This window comes from Plecotus auritus (genome assembly GCF_963455305.1).
Source record: "Plecotus auritus genome assembly, chromosome: 1".
In the NCBI taxonomy this organism is placed as follows: domain Eukaryota; kingdom Metazoa; phylum Chordata; class Mammalia; order Chiroptera; family Vespertilionidae; genus Plecotus; species Plecotus auritus.
The window spans coordinates 31,766,997-31,777,452 of record NC_137770.1 but is presented as its reverse complement, the minus strand read 5'-3'; the positions used below and the strand labels follow the sequence as shown (position 1 = coordinate 31,777,452).

General features: G+C 46.5%; 1 protein-coding gene across 2 annotated transcripts; it reads left to right on the top strand.

The window, feature by feature from the left end:
* Positions 1–899: 899 nt before the first annotated feature.
* RDH12 (retinol dehydrogenase 12) lies at positions 900–9,027 on the top strand (the record flags this gene model as incomplete). 2 transcript variants are annotated; one of them, XM_080667868.1, is made up of 8 exons in its annotated part: positions 900–967; positions 2,380–2,498; positions 3,005–3,160; positions 3,846–3,950; positions 5,404–5,613; positions 7,731–7,921; positions 8,078–8,132; positions 8,925–9,010. In XM_080667868.1, the coding sequence occupies 8 exons, from the start codon at positions 900–902 to the stop codon at positions 9,008–9,010; spliced, it is 990 nt and encodes a 329-aa protein (XP_080523994.1). The 2 variants fall into 2 exon arrangements, with proteins under 2 accessions (XP_080523994.1, XP_080523995.1); XM_080667869.1 differs by lacking the exon at positions 8,078–8,132 and having other exon boundaries at positions 7,731–7,920; positions 8,925–9,027.
* Positions 9,028–10,456: the final 1,429 nt, after the last annotated feature.

Genomic DNA, 10,456 nt, shown 5'->3' with positions numbered 1-10,456 from the left:
GAAGTATCACATAAAGCACAGAAAAGTGCACAAATCAAGCAGATGACTCAATAAATTTTCACAAAGTGAGCACACCTGTGTAACCAGCACCCACCTCAAAGAATAGAACACTACCAGAATTCCCAGCATATATTTTCCCAATCTCTACCCCTTCCCCACCAAGAGATACCACTGTCCTGACTTCTCTCACCATTCTTCTGGGGGTTTCTTCCTTGTCTTCCTATTTTATTTTATTTATTTATTTAAAATATGTTTTTATTGATTTCAGAGAGGAAGAGAGAGATGGAAGCATCAATGATGAGAGAGAATCATTGACTGGCTGCCTCCTGCATGCCCCCTACCGGGGATCGAGCCTGCAACTCAGACATGTGCCCTTGACAGGAGTCGAACCCGGGACCTTTCAGTCCACAGGCCGATGCTCTATCCACTGAGCCAAACCGGTCAGGGCTTGTCTTCTTATTTTAATCACATTTGTATTTCAAGTATCATGGGGTCTGTTGCTTAAGCTAAAAATATTCTATCTTTCAGGAGTGGAGGTGCCGGTGGTTCGAGAGAAAACATTCCCTAGATAAGAGAAATAATTGAGGGTAGGAAAGTTAGGGGGCAGTTGCTGCATTTCCCCTCATTCTCTTTGCTGGTTAGTGTGAGGTTCCACTCCTTCCTCCGTCCTCCTCTCTCAGGACTACATCTCCCAGCAGGCTGTGCTCTGACAGCTCTCGGATTTAAATAGGATTCTGGGCTACGCTTAGAGCCAGGCTGTTGCTGAGAGCTCTGAGAGGAGCTAGAAGAGGGAGAAGCAGCCAGAAGCAGACAAGAGTTGGAGGCAGACCAGGAGCCCGAACCCGAGTTAGAGTCGAAGGTGTTTTTGCTAAGGAGCAGAAACTAAAGAAGTTGAAAAGATGATGGTTATCTTGGGACTGCTCACCTCCTTCCTTTCCTTCCTGTATGTGATAGCTCCATCCATCAGGTTTGTCTTAATTCAGTGACTCATACAATATTTTACAAATCCCTAAATTGGAAGCCATGGAACTTGTAAGTAGACGAATTCTCTCTCGGCTGCTGAAAGAAGAGGAAGGGACAGAGATCAGGGGAGAGAAAGTCAGGGCAGAAGAAACAGAAAGGAAGGAGGTAATTATGGAAACCTTGGAGGAAAATAAGAAGGAAGCACCTGGGCTGGGAGGAGAGGGGCTGATTTGAATTCCGATGCTAGTGGAAGGCTGAGTGGATGAGTATTAAGTTGCTTGACAGACAACTTAGGGGAAAGTCCTTGCTCTTTCACTCTGTTCCCCTGGGTTCCTTGGAAGGTCTTCCTTTCTTCGTTGTTTCTACTGAGGGTGGCCCTGCTGGGTTACTATGGGTGGTCATTGCTGAGGGACTCATGAAGTACCAGGCATTTGGGGAAGGAAACAAACTCTCTTTCCTCAACTAATGATGTTTTGGGATGGCTCTTTTGCTGTGGGATTTCTGGAGGTGTCAAAGAAATGTGTGTCTGAGTAGAGAATTTTCAAACTGCTGATGATTAAGAAGGTTACATGGACATATGAGGGACAGAGTGTTGCTCTGGGTCCTGGCATAGAAACCTGGGTTCACATTACAGGTTTGCCACCATTAACAAGGGACTTGAACTTCTTTGAGCCTCATTTTCCTCCCACTGTAATATGGGGATAATAAGAGAGCGGTTGAGAGGATAAAATAAATTCCCTTTGGAAAGTGCCTGAGAGTTAAATGGTGCTCAGAAAATCATCTGTCCCCACCTCTCATCCTCTTTTTGGAACTTGTCAAGTAAACTTTATGTAAAAAGATGCTCTCTGCACAGAGGTCTGGAAAGAGAGGGTTTCTCAGTGTGCTGATAGGTAGAATGGAATCTCTGAAGATGGCAAAAAACATGTGAAGATGCTGGCTCTCTAAAACTGGAGAGGGAGCCCAAGAGCCACATTTGTATGTGGGACCCCTTGAGGTGCTATCATCAGTTATTCACTGTTGATGCTTATTGAAGACCGAGGTCTCAGGACCAGCGAATCCTTTAATGCTCTTTGCATGTTTTTAGTGCAGGTTAGAGGAGGCAGCTGACCTCCAGGAACCTCTAGAGATAAGAGCTTTAACTAATAAGGAAGGTCCCCCTTGGCCCCCAGCTCAAGAGCACTTCCTCTGTTTGCCTAGATGGCCATTTGTAGCTTCTGGACACATGCCTTTCCCACCTGAGCTGATGATCAGAAGACCCCCTTTCCCACTGGGAAAACGTCCCCTGAAGATTAGCTTGTTTAGGTCTCCTGATGACAACTGTAAGAAATTCTTCTTTGAGGCTGGATGGATGTTATGTATCTCAGTCTGGGATTGGGAAGGATGGCGCGTGAATGCTTTTGCTTCCCTTGCCTATAGGAAGTTCTTTGCTGGTGGGGTTTGTAGAACAGACGTGCAGCTTCCTGGGAAGGTAGTGGTGATCACTGGCGCCAACACCGGCATCGGCAAGGAGACGGCCAGAGAGCTCGCTCGCAGAGGCAAGTCCCTCCACTTCCATGTCCACAGGGCAGCACCTCCTGCCTCTCTCCCCCGGGCTCTGCCCACATTTCCTTGTCTTTTCTCCTGGGCTTGGAGGCTCTGGTCAGGAATTCAAGGAACCTGGGATTCAAGTTCAGCTGTGACACCAACTCACTCTGTGGCCTTAAATAAACTTCCCTTCCTTCCTACTCCATTATTGTTTGTCTTATATAAAGTAAGACACACAAGGATGTCCATGTATAGTACTGGTCAAGTCCGTTATTCTAAAAAGAGATACTAAGCAACATTAAATATCAGAGTGTAAAAACCAGGGTTCCCAGCCGGAGTTAAGCTAGTAGCAAGGAGAATGAGCAGTGCTGCAGTGAGAATCCTAAAGAGTGGCAATACAGCACTCACTGCTTTAGGGATGGCTGGAGAACGCTCTGTATACCAGTCCCAAGCTTACTTATTATACTCTTTCTCAGCCTACGGTCTGAACACATTGCCCTCTTTTTTTTTGCCCCAGGAGCCCGAGTATACATTGCCTGCCGAGATGTACTCAAGGGGGAGTCTGCTGCCAGTGAAATCCGAGCTGATACAAAGAACTCCCAGGTGCTGGTGCGGAAACTGGACCTATCGGATACCAAATCCATCAGAGCCTTTGCTGAGGGCTTTCTGGCAGGTAAGGCCCTGGTGGGTAGCCAGAAAAGCAAGAAGCTGGGTGTGGGAGGGGCTGTTCCACCCAGACCTGTCTCTGACCCTTACATCAGAACTGTCATGGATTCCACTGGACGGGTTCTGCCACATGAACCAGCAGGGCAGGGAATTGGCTAGGGGATGGCGGGTGGACCAGCTGGGCAGGATCCTTATCACGGGAATGCCTCTGCAATGGGAATTGGAGGTATCAGCTCCCTGTCTGGGCTTGTACCTTGGCATCAAGGTGTGGCCCTGATGCCACTCTCTTCTTTCATTCTGAGAAGCAACCTTCTGTGGCCACAGGCACCAAATGAGGTTATGTTGCTGCCAAAATTCTTGTGTATCATTGGAAAATAACCAGCTTTTACTAATGACTATGAAATCCATGAGGTTTAGGGACCATGCCTGCCCTGTTTTACCACTGTATGCCCAGCAGAGTGGGCCTGGCCCAGAGTCAGTACTCAGTACATATTTGCTGAATGAATGGATGAATGAGTGAATGAATGAATGGTGTCCAGGAAGATATCAATAACTAAAGTTAGAAACCCAAATAATAGTGGTTACTGAATATCACTAAGATAGGTCCAAAGGCAAGAAGTAAATACTCAGGACTGTGCTGGGCAGCTAGCAGGATTCTTGCTAACTTCAGGGTCTCCTTGGTTGTGTTACAGAGGAAAAGCAGCTCCATATTCTGATCAACAATGCAGGAGTGATGATGTGTCCATATTCCAAGACAGCTGATGGCTTTGAAACCCACCTGGGAGTCAACCACCTGGGTAAGTATTTCTGAGTGAATGAAAAGCAAGGCTGACCCCATCTTGTTCTCTGTAGGTATAGATGACCGTACACTAGTGCTGAGAATCTCCAGTGGTCCTATTGGAGGCCAGGGTTCCAATAGACTGGACATATTGGATTTTGTCCACTATCCCTCTCCTGACTAGTCCAAAAAAGTGAGGTCCTCCTACACATAGCATTAAAAAACCCCAATTATCAGAGGGAAAGGAGGGTGGGGGGAGGTAGGAAAAGGCATGAGGGGATAAATGATGATGGAAGGAGACTTGACTTGGTGTGTTGAACACATAATACAATATACAGATGATGTATTATAGAATTGTATACCTGAAACCTATATAATTTTATTAACCAATGTCACCCAAATCTATAATAATAAAAGCATAATATGCTAATTAGGCAGGACGTCCTTCCTTCTGGACAAAGCGGGTGGCCACAGCAGAGGCCTTGTGGTGGTGGCGACAGCAGGTGGGGGCCTGGACCAAGGCCCTTGCATGAATTTTGTGCATCGGGCCTCTAGTAAATTCGATAATAAAGTAAAAAGAAAAAAAAGAAACCCCATAACTTTGAAGATACCAGGAAGAAAAATGCCGTTCTTGGATGAGGCTGTGGTAGCACGAGGCTTGCCAAGCAGGGCCAGGCATGGGGGCTGCAGGAGCCTATGTTTGGCTGGAGGGAGTCACACCTATAACTGAGGGCTCAGAAAGCCAAGGGTTGGTCGATGGAGGAGGCAAACCTTGAAGACTTGAGGTATGAAAGAGGCTGGGGTTCAGAGTTCAAGGTGATGGCTCTGGAGAGGAGATCATGGAATATGTTCTCTGATCCTAGACAAATGTAATTTTCCCTAACTCTTTCATTCTTCCCTCTGTACTCGGGTGTACCTGGACACACAGTTGTGTGATCATGGCCATAGTGGGGTCAGAAGCCAGCAGGTAGCCTTTCTTCTGATTGGGGCAAGGGCAGAGGTTCAAACAAGTACAGATTAAGTCTATATTGCCTCACCTATAGGCTAGCTCTGGCCTTTGTCTTAAAGAATTCACTAACCCAGACTGCCTGACCATTAGCACTGAGTTACATAAAAATTTGTTCACACCCAGAAGATAGGGAGCTAATGCTGAAGTCCTGTCCTTAGCTCCTACATCCTGAGCCTGGGCAGCCACTCCACTCTTTTTTTAAAAAAAAATATATTTTTTTAATTGATTTCAGAGAGGAAGGGAGAGGGAGAGAGAGCTAGAAACATCAATGATGAGAGAAAATCATTGATTGGCTGCCTCCTGGGAGCCCCCTACTGGGGATCGAGCCTGCAATCTGGGCATGTGCCCTTGTCCAGAATCAAACGGAACCCTTCAGTCCGCAGGCCGACACTCTATTCACTGAGCCAAATCAGCCAGGGCAGCCACTCCACTCTTCAATCTTCCCTGCTGGCTCTCCTTGCAGGCCACTTCCTTCTCACCCACTTGCTCCTGGAGCGGCTGAAGGAGTCTGCGCCTGCACGGGTGGTGAACCTGTCATCAGTGGTCCACATTGCTGGCAAGATTCGCTTCCATGACCTCCAGGGTGAGAAGAGCTACAGCCGCGGTTTTGCTTATTGTCACAGCAAGTTGGCCAATGTGCTTTTCACTCGTGAGCTGGCCAAAAAGCTCCAAGGTAAGTCGGGAGAAAGGGTCAGGGTTCAGGTAGCGAAAGCAGGGTTTTCAGTCCAGATTAGAGGTCCACAGAAATTTCTGAACACCTCAAACATGAACACTACAGTGGTAGGTAGCTCTATGCACTGAGGAGAATGCCCTTGGGAAACTTAAAATTGAGTAACAGTTAGGAACCTAGGAAGTTACCTTACATTTATGTCAAATCTTATATCTATTATCTGATATTATTTTTCACAACAACTTCTTGCAACAGGCAGAGCAGGTATTATTATTATCATATGGTTCCAAACTGAGGTCCAAAGAAGCAGCCAGCCCAGGTTTACACGGCTTTAACTCCAGGGTGCTTCCTTCTGAGTGCTGTTTGCTGAGATTCACATGGTCAGCTGAGCAAGAGAGGTGCCTCTGCCCAGAGCCAGGGAGCTAGGGCTGGACGTCAACCCCCTGGGTCTGAGTTCTTGCTCTACCACATAGTAGCCACGTGTGTATAAGGACATGTTTCTTTATCTTCTCCTGACTTCATCCCCTCAACTTTAAAATGAGGTGGGGCCTCTCTTAATCCTATGATTATTATTTTTTTAAATTGACTTCAGAGAGGAAGAGAGAGGGAGAGAGAGAGAGAGAAACATCAATGCTGAGAGAGAATCATTGATCGGCTGCCTCCTGCACGCCCCACACTGGGGATCGAGCCCACAACCCAGGCATGTGCCCTGACCTGGAATTGAACCCGGGACCCTTCAGTCCGCAGGCTGACGCTCTATCCACTGAGCCAAACTGGCGAGGGCTAATCCTGTGATTCTTTCCCTTCCTGGAGTTTGCCTTGAGTTGCTGGCTTTGGGATCTGGAAATCATGGGGACTTTTTGCTACGCTGAATAAGCCAGAGTTTGGGACAGTGGTATTTGCTATCAGAACACAGAAGGTAGAAGAATAGGGCCATCATTAAAAGAAATAACAATGATGACAATAATAATTGAGAGTTTTGTGTGTGCCATGTACTATACATGTCTTAACTCATTTAATACAACATCCCTATGAGGTAGGTGCTACTGTATTTCCCTGCTCCACAAGCAAGCAAACAAGCAAACAAACAAGATAGGCACAGATATATATGCAACTTGACCAAGCAAGTTTCCTAGCTGAGCCAGGACAGTCCAGCTCTGGAGTCCATGCTCTTTACATCAGAGTTCAGACCTTGGCCCTGCGACCTGCTAGGGTATGACCTTGGCCAGTCACTATACTTAACCTCACTGTGATGAGACCTCAGTTTTTTCCATGGTAAATGGGCATCTTAATATCACTTACCTCATAAGCCTCTTTGAGAAGCAAATGAGATAATGCAGGTAAAAGCATGTAGTAGGCCCTTGCACATGATAAGTACTAAAAATAGTGGAGGCAGGCACCAGCGTGTCTGGGGGCATGTTAACTCCCATCGTCTCCATCAACACCCCTCAATCTACACCTCATAAAATGTGCTTGCCTGGCAAATGCGGCTCAAGCCACTAACTTCCTTTCTTTCAACCACATTGCTTCCCTTAAGTCAGGAGTGGGAAACCTTTTTTCTGCCAAGGGCCATTTGGGTATTTATAACATCATTCACGGGCCATGTAAAAATATCAATTTAAAAATTAGCCTGCTATGTTTGGTCAAACATTTAATTAACTCACCCCTAATGCCTTGGCAGGGCCAGACCAAATGATTTCGAGGGCCTTATACAGCCCGCGGGTCAGATGTTCTCTGCCTCTGGAAGCCCTTCCTATAGAAAGTCCAAAGATGCCACTGTCAGTAATTGATACTACTACTGCTATAGTAGTATTAGTAGTGCAACTAGTACATGTTGTTGTTCCTATTATTAATACTTAAGTCACAGAGAAAGGTGACATTGACATAGAAGGGCCTTCAACCAAGCATTCATTTTGGAGCACAGAAGGCTGAGAAGGCTATAGATCTTTCTGGAAGAGATCAATTAATTACTAGCCAGATTTTACCTGGCTAGGAGTGGCACCTTCTGAATCCTGGGGTTCTGAGTCCCTTCTTCTCACTTGCGCATTTTGAAGCAGGAGGTGAGCTGTTTTGGGGGCTCAGAGTGTGTCCCTGCTCTAACTGTGCTCTCTTTGCCCTAGGCACAGGGGTCACAACCTACTCGGTGCACCCGGGCATCGTCCGCTCGGAGCTGGTCCGCCACTCCTTTCTGATGTGCCTGCTCTGGCGGCTCTTCTCCCCTTTCCTCAAGTCAGCGCGAGAGGGGGCGCAGACCAGCCTGCACTGTGCCCTGGCTGAGGGCCTGGAGCCCCTGAGCGGCAAGTACTTCAGGTGCGTGGAGGCAGCTCAGGTTCTCTCCCCACCTGTGCATGGTGAGACTCACTGTTCCCTGGGCTTTGCACCCCAGGTGGCCGAGTTTGCGCCTCATAGCAGAATCCAGGTTTGCGTTCGGTTGGGCCAGCGAACCAAATGCTGTTACTTTTCCAAGGGAATTTACATTAGAAACTTGGCCAGAGAAGCTTTCCTGGCTCTGTTTTATATCTGTGTGCCGTGTTTCCAGGAAAGAAGGCTTTGCAGCTTTCTGAGAGCTGTAAGAGAAGGCTGTCCCCGTTGATTGTGCCTTGGGAAGGATATTAGCAGGCTCCCTCGTTGAACCTTTTGGCTGACTTTTCCATGCATTCCTTAATACCATTTAGCACAAGCACCAGGGCAAGGCCACGCTTCCCAGGGTGAACTGTGTCTCCCCAGGCTGCCAAGATCAGCACTATCTGTTGCAATATAGAAACAGACATTTCAGTGTTGAGTCTTATCACAAATTCAGTTTGGGAATAAAGGGGAGCCTGGGATTAAAAGAGGGAAACACTATATATCTATGTCTATACAAACAAAGCAAAGAAGAGTGTAAGGAAAAGTAATTAATGCATAGGCGTTTCTTCTTTATCAGGACTGCATTTTTCCATGAATGTAGGGAATGAACTGCAGGCTTAGTGGTAATACCTATGACTTTGTCACCCATAAAACTGTAGTATTTTCATGCCATATTGCAGTTGCAGATTTCTCAAAATGTCACTTCTGCTCGCCACTACTTGGAAATCCAGTGGTTATTAGACCCAGTGCTAGCTCTTGTTATAGAATATATTAGCAAAGAAGCTTATGTATTACTATGCCATAGATTTTTTTACAATATTTAAAAACTGCACCCCAATACAGTTTAGTTTCTTTTCATGCAACATATTTTATACATTTAGAAACGTATTCTGGGAACGAGGCCATAAACTTTTCCAGACTGTCAATTTGCACTCCTGGATGTTTACATTCTTTTTTTTGCCCTCCAGTGACTGCAAGAGGGCCTGGGTGTCTCCCAGGGCCCGAAATAACAAAACTGCTGAGCGTCTGTGGGCCGTCAGCTGTGAGCTTCTAGGAATTCAATGGAAGTAGAGCTGGTAGAAGAGCCACGGCTTTATCAGGTCTGGGCCGTGCCATCATGAAGGGGGACCAAGAAGGCCAACCCTGAGGACTGTCCTCCCGGCTGGCTGCTGCTGTGAATCCTGTCCTCCTCCGATTCTCCCGACCCTTCTGGAAACCTCTGTATACCCAACCCTCTTGTGAGGCTGGCTCATGGTATCAGATGTTCACATCTACAGAGCATTCTTCTCCAAGACTTGTAGTCGGCCTCCCTCTCAGGGCAGGAGGAGTAGGCAGATGCCAGGCTGAGCACAGGGATGGCAAAAGAGCCTGGAAAACTGGGTCAGTTTCCTCACTGGTACCAGAAACGCCAGCCAGCAGGCTCAGCGGAGGTGGCAGGAGCACCAGCGTTATGTATTTCTAGGGACTATAGACTCAAACTCTTGACTAATCTCTTTCCTCTTTAAATTCTGCATCCCAATTCTGGTCACAACTCTGGAGTTTGGACCAACTCAGGAAAATCTTAGCTTAACCTTGGCCAACTTTTTGGTTCCTTCCTCTGAGCACCCTGAGTCCCTGCATGAAGCTGTGCCTTCCCATATTCTTTTTCCACTTCTTCTTTAAAAATTGAAAAAAAAAATTTCTAGCTTTATTGAGATATAATTTTTAATCATGCAGTTGGTTTCATTTTCTAAAGCATTCCCTTTACCTCATTTTTAAAATAGTTTGCTGATTTTTTTTTAAAAAAAAATAGAGACAGGAAGGGAGAGGAAGAGAGAGATAGAAACATCAGTGATGAGAGAGAATCATTGATCGGCTGCCTCCTGCACGCCCTCTACTGGGGATCAAGCCCACAACCCAGGCACGTGTCTTTGCCGGGGAATTGAACCGGCTACCTCCTGGTGCACGGGACAACACCCAACCAACTGAGCCACACCAGCCAGGGCTTTACCTCAATTTTTAGAGAAAATAGACTACACACCCCATTGCCTTACTTATTTTCTCAGGGTAGCAAGAGAGAAATGGAACAAAATGGGAAGCCAGCCTTCTATTTCAGTGAGTACTATCTCACCCTACTCACAACCCATAGCCTTGTTATAATATCACATCTTATAATGCATTATTAAGATGGTGTAAAATAAGATGTTTCGATTGGATATTTCCTCATGTTTCTTCCAGCTCTCACATATTATTATCTAAGAAGTAATGGAAGTGACTTCAGTTACACAGTTGCTATGTTTCACTATGGATTGAGGCCGGAGGGAATGTGGGACTTGATTGAATTTGATACATAGATGCAGAAAAACCACGCTCTGATAAACCCTCTACCTGAACTCAGAGGTCTTCTCTCTTCTGGCCTCCCTGCTCCCCTGTGCTTCACCCCCTGCTGCTTGCCTCAAGTGCTAAAGTCACCAAGAAGAGGTAGAGAGATTACCTAATCTGTAGCCAATTGACCCACGAA